We start from the raw sequence: 16,599 nt of genomic DNA on the forward strand, positions 1-16,599 counted from the left end.
TTCTTTCTTGTCCCAGTCATCCTCACTGTACCACCTCATTTGTTTAAACTGAACCCCAAAAGCCTGCTGCTCTTTCCCCTGTGGGCTTCACTGGTTAGAATAGGAAATAAAATGGTGGGCAGGGAGGCTGCCATGCTGGAAAAAGAGAGCTTTCGGAGGAAGGACAACCCTGAAAAGTCAATGCCTCTTTTTATAGCAATAAAAAGGCTCTTAGTTGGGGCATCACCCAGGAAGGAAGAATTCCTCCTTTGAAGGAAACCATGTTGTGGGGAGAACATGACTCAGTGTCATTTCTTGCAGGATTTAATGCATGGGGGACTTTTGGGGAAGACGCAGGAGCCAGTGTCGTGCCAACCATGCCTGGAAGGGGAGGTCAAGACATAAAGCCAAAACAATCCATAGAAAAGAGAGATTTTGCCAATCCATACTGAAAACGCTTTCCTCCCCAATGCCTTGGATAGTTGTCTAAAATGTCAGAATGGGGAGACACAGCCAAGTGCTTTCAGTATGCATGTTCTCAGTAAGACTTTACCTTCCATTTTTTTTTATTGATAAGAATATCCCAGTACTTTGGGATTGTCACCTAATCCTACTTAGTTTTTTTTTTTTCCTACTTTTTTATTGTGATAAAATACACATAACATGAAATTTACCATCTTCACCATTTCTAAATTTACAGTTCAGCAGTGTTAACATCGATGACATTGTGCAACGCTACTTCATTTTGCATTGTGATTTTGGACAGGGCAGGCAAAAAAGAAATTTCACCCCTTGCCCCTTATAACAACAAGTTTCTTGAAAAATGCTTAACTTACGTGGCTCCCTTCTGAACCTTGCCTGTTCGTTCCTTCCTTCTCCCTCCCTCTCAATCATCCCTTTCCCTTTCGCTCTCCTTTTACTTTGTCAGCAACACTTGTGTTTACTGGAACAATCACTGCCCTTGTATTGATTATCCATTTCTTTCCAGGTCCTGTGGGAGCTGGTTTCACACCTGTTGGCTCATTTGCCTCCCCTCTTTCCTATGGCTTGCTCTTCGGCCCACTGACCAATCATTTTGGGACCCCTTCTCTGGGCGCCCCCATTCCTCCAGCCCAGACCCTCTCTGGACTCATGGGTCTGAAATTAGTGTTTTAAATCCCGAGTTTGTGTCTGAAGGTCAGCTGGAGAGCTGTTTACACGTCTGTAAGCCCCAGAGGGCTTATTTGCACAGTGTACTTACCTAAGCAGGGCTGGTTACAAGCCTCAGAGGCCCCAAGAGGGCTTCCCAGGCCTGGCCAGCAAGAGCACCGATAGGGAGCCATGGAGGACTGTTGTTGCCGAAATAAGTTTTCAGCTTCCAAAAACAAGTCTTCTGATTTGCTACCAAGCCTTTCGCCTTGTTTATGCCATCAGGCTCCTGAGTCTCAGCTTTCCCCGTGGGGCTAAAGTCTTCACTGCAGAACTATATTTGTCATGTGTTTGTGTTTGAGGCAGATTGTGAGCCGCCCTCTTAGACGCTGTCTCTGAGCTCTGCACAGGCCAGAAAGGGAGAGACGCAAATTGGCACCAGGATGTCTGGGGTTTATCAGATGCTTCTTTCTTTCAACCTAATGACTATGTTGCTTCAGGGGCTGCCCCAGGGGTGTATGAAGACAGCTGAGTTTCCTTTATATCTGTTTATTATCCGCTTTCTTTTTAAAGGAGTTTTGAAGTCTTAATAATTTGGTACATGGTTGTGTTTTGCTAAGATTGTGGTGAGGAATTATGGCTCAGTTTTGTTTTTATGTTAGTATAATTGGTCTAGTTCCTGCTCCACAAAGTGTGGCTGGTGTTAAAAAAGACTATCTAGCACAGAGTATTATTTGGGGGTCTTTGGGATGGAAGTGGTGGTGAGTAGTATTCATGAGCAATATCAAATACAGAAAACTCAATTTTTCTCCATAAATCAATGATGGTGATGGTGGTACTAGTGGTAGCAGTCATGATGGTAAGATGGTGGTAATGATGGTGGTGATGGTGATGACAGTAATGATAGTAGTGCTGATGATAATGGTGATGACGGTGACAATTGACAGTGGTTGTGATGATAGAGGTGGTGTTGAGATGATGGGGATAAGATTGTTAGTGGAGGAAGAAGAGGAAGATGATGGTGAAGAGAAAAGGAGGGAGGAGTGGTAATGGGGAGGGACATATTTCCATTATCATGATCCTAGGTCTGTGACCGACTCTTAGCCTGGAAGATTGCCCAAAGTGGATTCCCTTCCATAGGCTACCCCATTAACTCTGGCCTTGCTAGCATTCAAAAACATCAAGTTTTTGTAGACAATAGCAGGATCCAAAATGAGAAAAACACAGTAATTTCTCACAGAGCTTCCCAGTATGAAGATTGCTTGGACAGAGTTTGATCATGTGTATGAGTCATTACTTGTTAGCTCACCTTGGCAATCTTTAGATACAGAAAGAAGATACCAGTGGTGACTACAGTGCCTTTTACCCAGTACTTGCTTGAGGAGAAAAAGCAGGGATTTTGGTGTTATACGGATGAGGGTTCAAATTTCAGGCTTTTCATTTCCTACTAACTTGTCCTCTTTAAGCCTGACTTTCCTCATCCGTGAAATGGAAATGACATCTACTTGACAAGGCTGGGCAAATTAAATGAGACAGAGCATGGCACATAGTTCTCAATGAATGTCACACTCTTCCCAGAAGGGGAGGTAATGATGCTCCCGGCAGTTTTATGCTTACTTTCTGCTTCTCCTAAACCTAGATATTAGCTACGACTAGCAGGCACTTCCTACCCAAAACATTTTTCATGAGTCACCTATTTACTTATTAAGTAAAAATTAGATTTCTATGACTTAGGATCAGAAAGCTTCAAACATCAAAACAATAGTTTAAAAGAGAGAGAGAGAGAATTTAACCACTCAGTTGGTTGTTTTTTCAACTGCTGCCCAGCTGGTTTTTTCCACTAAATGGATTAATATTTTCGTTAACTTGACCATTTAAAATGATTCTATAACTTTTTTTTTTTACGCTGTCAGGATGTTTTCCTTGATATCTGGCCCTAGTTCTCTTTGCTTATGTCATTTCATCATTACTCCTACTTATGCCGTCTGGTACCTGAATTAAAACATTTAGATTCTATCTTTTGAATTTGTGCCTTTCAAATATTTATAAACCATAATCATGACTTCATACAGCCAATCCTATACATATTTAATTTTTTTATGAAGAAGTCCTTTTCCCCTAAATTATTTATTTCCTCTCTGAAATCTTTCCAAAGTTGTTTTAGCCTTAAGATGAAGAGATGCCCCCAAGTGGATTGTTATCAGACAGACTCTAAAAAGTAGTTGTTGTGAAACCTGGGGTATATATTAAAAGTTCAGACTTCTAGCCCTCATCACCAGTGATTCTGATTCATGGTTCTGGAGTGTGGGGCCCAGGAATGTGCATCTTAACAGCACCCTCCTTCCCCTCTCCCCCACATACAATATCCTCTACCCAATTTACAGGTAATTTTGGTGTGAGTTCCCTGTAGAACACACTTGAGGCACAGTGCCACCTCACAGTTGACTTGGGAAAGCAAAACAGAAGACATTGGTTCCTGCTTTCTAATGGGGCATCACATTCAGGCCTGTTTGCTTAAGATTATAGCAAAATTACCTTGACAGAGTTTTGAGTGTTTCCAAGCCTTCAGTCAAATAGTTACACTGTCTTGGTTTACTGCTGCAGATGGCTAAGCGAAGTTTCTAGAAGGCTATCAATTTTCCCATCTCTTTAGTCTTTAGGTCTGGGTTGGTGGAAGAAGGGTTGCAGAAGGGCACTTTATCTACCACGCCGTGTCTCTAGAAATCTAGCAATTTTGAATCCTGTATTACTATTCACATTTCTTTTTTGTAAGAATATGATCCAGCAAATAACTAATAATAATTCTTCATACTAGTATAGCACTTTGTGGTTCATAAAATGTCTTGACTTTCATTGTGTCATCTGATCTCCAGAATAGCTCTGGTTAAGGTAAGTAGGTGAGGTATTACTGTTTCCATTTTACAAATGAAGAAATGCTCAGAGAGAATAAGTAACTTGCCCAGGGATTTACAAAAAGTAAATGGAAGTCCTAGGATTTAACAATTATGGAAACTTTCATCATCTCTGCCTTAAGGTTGCACTTCTCTAGACTGTGGTATTATCAACCCTATAGTCTGAATGTTACAAACTAATAAATAATACATTTACTTCATTAAAATATCTATTAGTTAGCTGCTTGGAATGGGTAGAAAATATTGAAGTAGAGAATTTTTAACCTACCCTTTAATTACTGCATTGATGTTATCCATGATTGTATAATATTGTTCTTAATTCCTCTAAGTTTTATTTTGAAAGCTAAACATAAAAGACAATGGCAGTTTGTCATGTTGAGAAGAATATAATTATTAACCTCATAGGTTCATCCCACAAGTAATGATTGTCATATGGACCCTGTTGGCAGGAGAGGGAAGATGAGAGGTCTCCCAGCTCTTAGTTAAGGCCTAGGCCATGGGTCTGGTGTTCCCAGTCAATGGATCATAATTCATTAAAATTCTATATTGGACACTGGCTATATCCAGAGTCTACACATTAGATAATATTAAAAGAACATAAAAGGAATATAAATGAATCTAGGTGCTAAGTGACTTGGGAGTCCTTGAACTTGTTGCTTTTACCTCCATTTATTTATTTATTTATTTATTCATTCATTCATTCATTCATTCATTCATTCATTGAACACATGTTTTATTGAGCACTTACTGGAACGGCACACTGTGCTGGGCACTGGTATTACAATAGTGGGCAAGACAGACTCATCCCTACATCATGAGCTAATAGTCCAATGGGGGACACTGACAAGGATGCTGGCAGCCACAGGCAGTGGGATAAATGCTGTGGGAAAGGCAGGGTGCTGCACATACACTAACAAGGGGCATCCAGCCAGCCAGCATATTAGGCCTAGTATTTTTAAATGGATGTAGATTTATTGAGAGTGGCCTGTAGGGGGTGTGCTGAGGGCATGGCCCCTGGCCACTTTATCCTTTGGCACCCTGAGGGTGCTAGGAAGTCATTGCCCTACACATTTAGTTGCCTTTGCCTGAAATATTTTCTTCCTCTCCTCCCTTAGCTAAGTTCTAGTACCCACACATCCCTACAGGCTAGGGAGCCCTCTCTGTATTGTTATATATTCAACCCCTGTGTACTGCGACATCCTGTGAAAATCCTTGAACATCATCCTCATCAACCTCACTGTCCTTCAAGTATCTCCCCCATCAGTCTTTGGGCACTCCTAGATCAGGGCGATCAGGGCCTGTGTCATTTACCTCTGTATTCCCTGCACCAAGCAAATGCTTGGCACATAGTAGAGGCTTAATAAATGTTTGCTGAATGCACAAATGAATGAATGACCCTAACCTTTAATATCTGGTTGATGAGGAGGCAGGAAACTGAACATATACAAATAAAACCATTTGCAAACAATTAGCTACAAGTCAATATTTCAATGCATCAAATCAGGTAGCATTCTTTTTCCAATATTTACAGCGCACCTTTTTTACCCAGCATGCATATTCCTGGGGGTCGTGGACTGCCCCCAACAGGGATAAAATGGGTGTAAATGTTATGTATACTTAATTTCTTTAACAAGAAAAGTATCAGAGGATTACTTGGAGTCACTAATGGTACTACCCCGGTAAAGAGTAAATCATTTTGAAGTTACTGTATGCTATGGTTTGAATGTGTCCTCCAAAATTCATGTGTTGGAAATTTAATCTCCAATGCAACAGTGTTGAGATGTAGAACTTTTGAGAGATGATTAGGTCATTAGGGCTCTGCCCTCATGAATGGACTAATGCTGTTATTGGGGAAGTGGATGAGTTATTGCAGGAATGGGTTCCTCATTAAAGGATGAGTTCCGCCCCCTTCCTCTCCCTCTCTCACACCCTCTTGCTCTTCCACTGCCTGCCATGGGGTGATACAGCAAGAAGGCCCTCACAAGATGCCAGCACCTTGAGAGTGGACTTTCCAGCCTCCAGAATTGTGAGAAATAAATTTCTTTTTTTTTTTTAATAAATTACCCACTCTGTGCTCTTCTGTTCTAGCAACACAAAATGGACTAAGACACCATGGGTAGGGTCTCTGAGAAATATGAGTTGAATAGAAAAGTTTTCATCAAAAAGCTGCTCAGTTGCTGAGGTAAAAGCCAACAGGGCTCGGACTAGGGTGAGATGAGTGAGACCAAGTCATACAAGTTACAGGATCACATTTTGTCTTTATTTAACTTTTTTAGTGCATCATGATTAATTGCATTAATTTTTATTTATTAAAATATCAATTATTTTGATTGCTGAGTTTTTTCACTCTGCTCCCACAGCTCCCGGACCTGGGGGCCCCCAACCCATGAGCTCTGCCTTCCTGATACACAGATTACAGGGGAAACTCAGACTCCCTCTGCAGGAGCTGGATGTCAGCTATCACCAGGGCTCAGCTGCGTATCCTGAGGGCTCACTCTGCTTGCCTGATTCACCTCCCTTTCCAGTTTTGCCTTCCCTTCTTCCTCTAGCAGTCTGAGCATTCTGCACCTCCCCCTCCCTGTGCTTCAATGCCATCTCACCCAACATCCACACTAGGGCTGCATGTTCTCCAGAGCCTGCTCCATCCTTCCCTTCCCTTCTACCCACAACTGACTTGCTTTATAATGGAAGAAGCGTTTTAATGCCTGCCATGAAATCCTGTCATCTGGGCAGGAAGGGCAAGCTCCCTGGCTGAATCATCAAGAGGAGAGCACCTGCCTGGAATAAGGCTCTGAATCTTCTACAGCTCTCTTTTCTGTTTCCCTTCCTCAGAAGTATCCCCTGGACACCGCAGAGCTGTAGAACCAATACTGCCTGCACTGGCCAACTGTGGGGGCAGTGGCTTCACACCCCCTGTGTGCTGCAAACACACTCAAATCTATGGCCTGTAATAATTTCTGCACATCCCTGTGTTGCTCCCATAGGACAGATAGAGGCACAAAGGCCCTGGCTGATAAGTCGCATCAACTGATCACATAACCACTCATGGACAAAACAGAGATTAAACCTATATTTTTGACCCCCCACCACCCCCATCCTGTGTCCATTTCATTATTCCATAAACATTCCCCTCTACCACACCCTACTTCCCCCTCACCTGCCCACCCCTGCAAAGTCACTTGATCTCTTGGTGAATTAGCATGAGCCAACATTGATGTTTTAAAATAGCAAATTTTCAGGCTGAAAAAAGTCAAGATCATCTTTAAGTCCCCAAGGACATATGCAACCAGTGATAGAAAAATCCTCTCCCACTTCTCCCCCTCCAGTCTGAATTGACTTAGCAACTTTTCTTCAGCTCCTCAGCAGAGCCTTTCACAAATTCCCACTTGCAGCACTGCTGAAGGATAGACATCCTGATGTGCTCTCAGCTGGACTGCTGCTGTGGGCTTCAAAAAAACAGATGCAGCAGCAGTGAGTGTGTGCCTGTATTATATTTCTCAACTGAACATCTTCAGAAGCTGGGGACATGTGTTTTCTAGCCCAGCATGTAGGATCTGTGGCCCCTGAGGCTGTGGGAGGGCAAAGTCCTGTAGAGAAGCTATTGTTTTCCTTGCCTTTGCTGATAGCATGAGATCAGCTAAATGATGGTGGCAGGTATCCAAGACCAAGAAAAAGAGTAAGTAGGGGTACAGTAATGGGAAGCAGTAAATCGTAGGACATATTTGTAATCTAAGCAACAAAAATCAAGCATTCTCTGGGAAATGCATGAAGCACTGAATGCTTGAGTGCCTAATGGGTTTTGAAGCCCCAGTAAGTTTATGTGGATGGGTGCCAAGAGCAAACAAATCACTGCAGCCACAAGCTGCCTCACTCCATATCCGAGATGCATACTGAGAATGACTGGGAAGGCTACTTGGTATGGGAACCCTAAAGCAGTTCGGATGGGGAGGCCCCCGGGGAAATGCTATCCTTAGTGCTCTCCAGGAAGCATCATTTACAACTTCACCATTGGCCAAACACTAATATATGTGCTTTACATATATCATCTCATTGAAGCCTCATTATAACACTAATGGGTTAGGTGTTATTACACCCCTATTTTAAAGATGAAGGAAGTCAGACTCAGTTAAGATCATACATCTATTAAGAGGTAGGGCAAAATCCAGACTCAGTCTTTTCTGATTCCAAAGCACATGCTCTTAACTGCCCCACTTTATTGCCCTCAGAGCTCTTTGGTACCAACTACACCAGGCATTCCTAGCTACAAGGCATTGTTCATTCATTCATCCATTCATTCAACATCCAGTAATATTTCTTGAGCATCTGCATCATGCCAGGCCCTTTGCTAGGCCCTGGGACCTCACTGATGAAGGAGACATGGACCCTGTCCTCATGGAACTTGGAATCTAATGAGTGAGTGCCAGGGTCTGGAATGGGAGTTAAGGTCTCACTTGAGACTGAGCAGGTTGTATCTTGCACAAAGGCTCTGCACTAAGGGGGCAAGTGGGTACTGAAACCCAGCTTATATTCCACTAAGCTATGTGCCCACAGAGCAACATCTTCTAGAGGAAGCAATTTAAAAAATTTTTTCCCAAAGAGTAATATGGGCTATTCTGGAAGTACCTGCCTCCCTTAACTTTTCTTTCTTTCTTTTTTCTTTTCTTTTCTTTTTTTTTTTTTTTTTTGAGACGAGTCTCGCTCTGTCATCCAGGCTGGAGGGCAGTCACGCAATCTCAGCCCACTGCAACCTCCACTTCCTGAGTTCAAGCAATTCTCATGCCTCAGCCTCCCAAGTAGCTGGGATTATAAGTGCAGGCTCCCACACCCATAGAAATGGGATTTCACCATGTTGGCCAGGCTGGTCTAGAACTCCTGGCCTCAAGGGATCTGCCTGCCTTGGTCTCTCAAAGTGCTGGGATTACAGGCATGAGCCACTGCACCTGGCTGCCTCCCTTAACTTTTCAAGCCAGTGTCACCCTGAAAGACATCCTCATGCACAACCTGCAGTGTGTAGGGAACATGAACGCACCAGGTAGACTCTGGACAGTAAGGAGGTCAGCAGCAAGTCCAAGAAAGTGTACTCAGGTCTGTTTGGCCCCAGTCAATGAGGTCCACATTCACCTTCAGGAAATCCTGGCCAGTCAACAATGATTTAAACCAATCCCTTCACCACCCCCAGGCAAAGTCCCTGTGTAAGTAAAACTTCCAGTGATTCCCAAAGATAGTATCCCCACCTCAGCAGACAGTGGAGGCCCCTGCTCGGCCCTGGACCTGCAGGCCTTCTTCCCACAACTGTCAGACCCCACAGGAATGGAAAGGAAGGCTTCTGGAGACACATACTGGAGGGAACAAGGGGACAAAAAAGGCAAGCTGACATCAACCCCAAACCCCAATAATTCGGAGGAGAGTATCCCTGGTAACAGAAATAGAGACAGAAGGAGGTCTGCAGGAGGAAAGATGAGTTCTTTATGTATGCCAATTTTCACATGTTAAACATGCCATGCCTTCTATCCGTGGAGCCTTCACATACAAGACACTATGTGCGATATTTACAAAAGTCCTAACCCGATTGCCTTGTTATAGATGAAGAAATTGATATGTAGAGAAACAAAATAATTTGGCTTAGGTCACATAGCTAGGAAGTGGCAGAACTAGAAAGTGGCAGAGGTGGGCCCTCTTGATTCAAAAGACACTGAATCAATGTGTAGTCTAGCTTAGAAGTCCTCGGCCTGAAGATAAAGATGAAGGAAGTGAGATAAAGGGAATGAGGCCAAGAAACAGTGAGGCAGATGGAGAGAAGGGAAAGAGAGGTACAAAGGTAGTGGAGGATGCACCCTAATAACTCCTCACAGATAAAGCAATACAGCTACTGTGACCAGCTATCAATGCAGTTCATAAATGCAGAGATCATCAGAGCAGGAAAGGACCTCTGTGCTCCCAGCCTCCCCGTGTTACAGCTGAGGAGTAGAGGGCCAAGGCATCTAGTGGCTTCCCCAAGGTTCTCCAGGCTGCTGTGGAGGCAGAGCCATGGCCACGGCCCTGGCCTCCTGGCACTCAGGCCTAACAGCTTCCATCAGGCTGTACCACTGAGATTATTATCATCAGTGATGATGGTGCCATTAACAGCCATGGCCACCACTATCTGGTTTTTTAGCACCAGCCACCCTGGCAGCCATCTTCATTTTGTGACTTGAAGAAAGCACTGCCCTGGTCATGTGAGCACAAGAGGAATGGAAAATTCCAGGTCAGGGAACAACACACCCTCCAGGCATCCTTCTCCACCAGCCCTGCCTTCAGAGGCACCAGGCCCTTTTGTCCCACCACCAGTTAATATTTCACTTGGGTGAGACTTTAGAGAACAAAGAACACAAAGCTGGCCTTGAGGGGCCAAAGGTAGGCAGCCCATGGTTCCCGATTCGGCTCATAAATAAGAACAGGGCAAATGTACTTTGGATAAGGACGCGCTCAGCCTCCCGCAGAACAGCTGGGGAAGCTATTCATAGGAAAGCGTGCTATTTGCGTCTGCCTGGCATTTGAATGAGGCTCACCTAACTGTGCCTGCCCTCCCCACAGATGTGAGTCACGCTCCCCACTCACGAGTGAGGAGTGGCCAGGGGCAAAGGAGAATTGCTTCTCGGCTCAGCTGAGAGAACTGTGGGAGCCAGGAGCGGCACTGCCAAGGATATCTCCCTCCCCTGGGCAGGGAGGGCCTCCAACTGAGGACACTTATTCTGTAGTGATAGAGCCTGATTCCCCTCCATGTGAGAGAGGTGCCTCCTTGGACCCTGCTACTTTGTCCCTTGGCCCTTGGTCAAGCAAAGGGGACAATTCTCAGCCCCCAACCCCTTGCCGGTGGCTTTGACTATCTTCTCACATCTCCAGTACTCGGGGAAAGCCAGTCAGAGCAGAGTGGGAGGCCAGTTCCAGTGTCACGCTGCCATCCTCCAAGTTCTACTGGTCCCTGGTCTCTAATTGCAAAGCTTACGTGCTGTGGAGGTGAAGTGGGGGTGATTCCTCCCCCTTAAGCAGCACTGCCCACTTCTGAAGGTCATCCACCAATGCTCCTGCCTCCTGTAGCATCCAGTGAAGTTCTGGGCTGGTTCTGAGCTGAGGGTGTGCCAGAAGCAGGGCTCATTATGGTCCAAAATAACCTTGGGAGGTCAAGCCCAGGCCTGGGCATCCCTCATCCAAGGAGCCCTGATGGGGGGGTCTCTCAGGGCCTAGCTGAAGAGTCAGTTCCGCTCCATAGCATCACTGATGGTTCAGGTCAGTCCCAGGCCCATGAGAAAAACTCCAGTTCTGCACCAAAACACAGTGGCCTTTGGAGTCCATCAGACTCCAAGCATTAGGAAGGGCCAAGCCCTTCTCCCATTGGTAGTTCTCACACACCTGTGGGTCCAGAGAGGGGCTACCCGCCATGATCCTGGGAGCTGTGGTCTAAGGGATCTCTGTATACCTGGTACGTACTCAGCTGCGGTTTGGGGTTTTTTATTAGTGAATGGCTTAGCTCCTCAGCTGGACCATAAACTTCTCAAGGGAACATACTGTGCCCTTATCTTTGTGTGCCTGCATGACAGCACACAGCCAGCATGCAAATCATGACCTCATATGCACTTAACACTTGACTATATCTCTTTGGCGACTAGACTCTACTCCTTTGGACAGGGACTTCTTAATTCTGTATTTCTGAATGGCCTAGTGCTGGCTGTGACACAGGGTAGTTATATAATTGATGGTGTTGATTTGAATTGTCCAGTTTGAATAAAGAATTTTCTAAATGAGTCGACATTATGACACAATGGGTATAGATGAGACCATTAATGCATTTGAAATTTACACTAGTGGACACATGATGGTAGATGCTATAGATACAGGAACCCATGCAAATTCCAACTTTGAGAAACTAGTAACCTATTTCGAAATTATACTTTCTCCTGTTCTTCATGGGCAAAGATGATCCAAGCATGGAGGACATGACATTTAAGCCTTCTTCCCAGTGTAAGGGATGTGCCTCCAGCTAAATTTTTCTCTCAGTCATCATTTATGGGCACCTACTGTGTGTTAGGCACTGTACTATGGGCTGAGTATTCAAAGAAAAACTAGGCACAGGTGAATCGTAAATGGAGAGCTACGGGTCTAGTGGGGCTGAAGGCACTTTCTCAAGGAACTCATGGCACTGAAATAGCTGCTGCTTGAGAAGTATGGCCTAAGCTCCATGGGAGTGAGAAGGGATGGATTCTTCCTGGGGCCAGGAAGGGAGGATGAAATCAGGAAAGGCCTCCAGAGGAGCAGATGTTTGAAGGATGGACAAATCCAGATGGACAATAGAGTATGTATTCTAGGCTGGAGGGCATTAACCAAAGCATCGAACCCCCTCAGTTCTTTGGGAGTAGAACAGTCTCCTCTGCTCTCACTGTAGCTTGATTGCTGACCAAGGTCAGGGTGACACCTTTGGCCAAAGAATGGGGCATTTGCTTCTAAGTCAGCCAAGGGCTCTTTCTGTCTGAAAATAGCTGCCTGAATTCATTTCCCCAATTAGTCCCAGAGGCCAAAGATAGGAGCAGGCTTTCTCCACCAGCAGGGCAGAAACTGCAGCTAGAAAGCCGGCCCTGCAGCATGAGGAACCCCTGGGGAGCTGGCAGGAGGCCATGCCCGGCCACACCTTGAGGTCTGACCGGCTGTGTTTGGATGGACCCTCTCTAGCTCTTTCCCTGTCATGTGACTGAAAACCTTATCATAATGAAAGCTGTAAAAATGCCAAACTTTAACCTTATTAAAGTCACACTGTTCTGGTCTTGGCAACCATACTAGGATTTTACAACTCAACCTCTCTGACTAGAGTCCTTGAACAGCCCAGGGTCTGTCAGGGTCCGTGATGGGTGACTTAATGCCTTCAGGGACTGGTGCCCACCCACATTCCCACCCTCCCTGTGTCCATCCACCACCCGTGCTCACTGTGGCCTTCCATATGGCCTCCTGTTTTGTTTCTCATAGAAACGGAGAAATTTCCACTACCATGGACCCCAGGAAAAACATATGAGCATACCCTACAGCACTTACCAGCTGACATGGTATTTTCCTCCGGATTAATGAAGCACAGTGGAATTTTAGCAGTTGCTGTAATGATTAATATGTCAAATCCATATTGCAGGAGAGGGAAACAGGAAAGCGATGTGAGAACCTAGGAGGGGGGAGGAAAAACAATGGGAAGGGAAGAGAGGTAGCAAAGCCAAAGAAGGACAGGGAAGGAAGAGAAGAACAAGGGAAGGACAGGGCAAAGTGGGGAGAGAGGAACACGGACTCCCACAGGGGTTGGATCAAACAGGCTTGAGCACATTTAGGGACTTCCTCCTGCCACATTGGTAGGAAGGTGGGTCAAGTCAGTTCCTGAGGAGAGGTCTCCCAGGAGCAGTTATTAGCATAAGGTTCTACATGTCGGGAGGTCATGGACCTTGAAGATTTGAGAAAAGGTATGGGGTTTATCCCTAGAAAAAAAATACACATAAAGGGGTTTACTAAGCCCCTAAACCTCCATGAAAAAACACAAAAATGAAAAACCCCTGGGTTCAGCTGACGGTGTTTCTGGAGCTGGGACTGTGTCATCCCTGTCAGCATCCCCTGTCCATGTGATGCCTTTCAGAAACAAGTTTGGAAAGATGACAATGGCGTCAGCCACAATACACATTCTGTTTGCTGAGCCTCTGTCTTGCCCTGTGAGCGCCCACCCTCTCCTCCCCACCTGCAGGCCCACCGCCATGCAGCTCCCAGGATGAGGTCATGCTTACTCACAGGGTCCCTTCCTCCAACTCTAGGCAGTCCAGTGCCCCTACATGAAGTGGTGTCCATGCTGTGCGTGAACATGCTCCGCAGTCTTGAGACCATTACACGGCTGGACAAAGGAATGCCTGGCCAAGCCACCAATGGGAAATACTTTGCAATGCAAATGAGTCCTCCAAAGCCAAGCATTCCCCTCTCCTGCTAATTACTTTTACCTGGTTGCATTAGAAATCCTGGCCAACATGGTGAAACCCCGTCTCTTCTAAAAGTACAAAAATTAGTCAGGCATAGTGGCACATGCCTGTAGTCCCAGCTACTCGGGAGGCTGAGGCAGGAGAATCACTTGAACCCAGGAGGCAGAGGTTGCAGTGAGCCAAGATCGCGCCATTGCACTGCAGCCTGGTGACAGAGTGAGACTCCATCTCAAAAAAAAGAGTGGCTTCATATTCTGTATAGTCAGGAGCTGGCTCAATGTTAATGTCATTGTCTCTCCTGAAATCACCTGTCAGTGCAAGAGACCTCTGAATTTCCTTTCTTATTTCTTGATCTAAGCATGTATATAGTGTCATGGGCCAGGTTAATTAAAGCTCACTGAACATCACATACTATCCTCTGAACAATCATACGTGTTGCTTCTTTAACAGCAGGAAAGAAAAAATCAGGTTCTATATGGCCTACCAAGCTTAAATCGTCTCTGTGATGGGAACTGTACAAAAGTCAACAGGTCAACAAAAAACACTAGTTTACATACTCAGTAGGTGAAAGAGTGAGCCAATTCATAGATTTCATTTCTGATTGTATTTTTTAACATTTTATTTTCAAAGAATTATAAATCCACAGAAGGTTGCTAAAAGGTGGAAACAACTCAAATGTCCATCGATGGATAAATGGATAAATGTGGTACAGTGGTCCCCCCTTATCCTGGGGGGATACATTCCAGGATCCCCCAGTGGATACCTGAAACTGTGGATAGTACCGAACCCAACTGCTGTCAGTGGGAACACATTTCTGTTCACATATTCCACCTACAATTTAACGCCTTTTCCAGCTTAACTAAACACTTACCAGTATTGTGGTCGTAACTTGCGGTTTGAGGTGTGACAGCAAAACTAGCACGAATTTCTTTTTTCCCTTCACAATTTCACAGATAGAAGATTCATTCCTAACTATAGATCTTAGCAGCCTCAGCATATCATTTTTTTTCTTTCCTGAAGCCGAGAATTTTCACCTTTTTACTTAAAGGAAGCACTTTATGGTTTCTCTTTGGTATATTTGAGTTGCCAGCATCACTACACTTGTGCTTTGGGGCCATTATTAAGTAAAATAAGGGTGATGAACACAAGCACTGCGATACTGGGGCAGACAACCTGGCAACGAAGATGGCTATTAAGTCACTACTGGGTGGAGAGTGTAGACAGAGTGGACACGATGGGCAAAGGGAGGGTTCATGCCCTTAGCAGGATTCAGCAAGATTTTATTATACCTCTCAGAACTACTCACAGTTCAAAAGGTATGAATTGTTTATTTCTGGAATTTTTCATTTAATATTTTTGTATTGCTGTTGACTGTGGGTAATTGAAACTAAGGAAAGTAAAATTGTGGATAAGCAGGGATGGGCTACTATACATACAGATAATGGAATAGTATTCAGCCTTAAACAGGAAGGAAATTCTAATATGTTTCTATGACATGGATGAACCCTGAAGACACTATGCTAAGAGAAATAAGCCAGTCACACAAAGATAAAAACTCTGTGATTCCACTTAGATGAGGCACTTATACGAGTAGTCAAATTCAAAGAGACGAAAATTTGAATGGTGTCTGTCAGGGGCTGGGAGGTGAGGGGAATGAGGAGTTGTTTAATTGGTATGAACTTTCAGTATGGGAAGATATAAAAAGTCCTCTGGAGATGGATGGTGGTGTTTGTTGCATAATAATGTGAATATATTTAAAGCCAACAAACTGCGCCTGTAAAAATAGTTACAATGGTACATTTTATGTTATGTATATTTTACCACAATCAAAAATTGACAAGAAAGTCCCACAGACACTTCACTAGGCCAATCCAGTGTAACAGCTTGCATGACTATAATACATTATCAAAACCAGGGAACTGACATTGGTACAACCCAGACTCACTCAGACTTCACAAGTACTCGTGTGTGTGCGCGTGTGTGCGTGTGTATGTGTGTGTGTGTGTGTGTGTAGCTCTATGCAATTTTATCACCTGTGTGGCGCTGTTTCATCACAAGCCACTCTTTGTGCTGTCCTCTGTGGCCACACTTGCTCCTTCCTGACAACTAACCTGTGCCTCATCTCTAGAATTGTTTCACTTAAAAAATGTTACAAAATGAAGTCATACAGTATGTAACCTTTTGAGATAGGCTTTGTTCACCACATAACTGCCTCGAGATCCACCCACGTTGTTGCATGTATCAATAGTTTATTCCTTTTTATTGTTGGATAGGACTCAATGATATGGATGGAAATGTTTGATTATATTTTTACATCTACCATTAATAAATTCAATTTTCTGTCCACATTAAGACCATCGGTGAATGGACTTGATTCCAATGTGACCACTACAGGAATGGCGTCCAAGGGGCTCACCAGAGCATCCTAGCCTCCACCCACCCATACAGGGGCTTTTGTCTGGGCCATAGGCTGTTTCATTGAAGAAATGGGTCCTACCGGGCCAGCTGTTCTGCCTACTGACTTTCAGCTGTGGGGACCACAGTGCATAGGCAGTAAGATAGACAGGAACACCTTCAGTAAACAGAGAAGGTACAGTCTCAACACCCCG

At 44.6% G+C, this 16,599-nt stretch overlaps 1 protein-coding gene across 1 annotated transcript in view; it reads right to left on the minus strand.

The window, feature by feature from the left end:
• Positions 1–13,880, minus strand: part of LOC130541360 (uncharacterized) — a 58,807-nt gene extending 44,927 nt beyond the window's left edge. The window contains exons 1-2 of the mRNA XM_057301921.1: positions 13,809–13,880; positions 13,080–13,200 (exon numbers count right to left, since the gene is read on the minus strand). Of these exons, the coding sequence (XP_057157904.1) occupies positions 13,080–13,200; positions 13,809–13,880 (193 nt within the window). The remainder of the gene's footprint in view (positions 1–13,079; positions 13,201–13,808) is intronic.
• Positions 13,881–16,599: the final 2,719 nt, after the last annotated feature.

The sequence above is a fragment of the Pan paniscus genome, chromosome 1 (genome assembly GCF_029289425.2).
Source record: "Pan paniscus chromosome 1, NHGRI_mPanPan1-v2.0_pri, whole genome shotgun sequence".
Taxonomy (NCBI): Eukaryota; Metazoa; Chordata; class Mammalia; order Primates; family Hominidae; genus Pan; species Pan paniscus.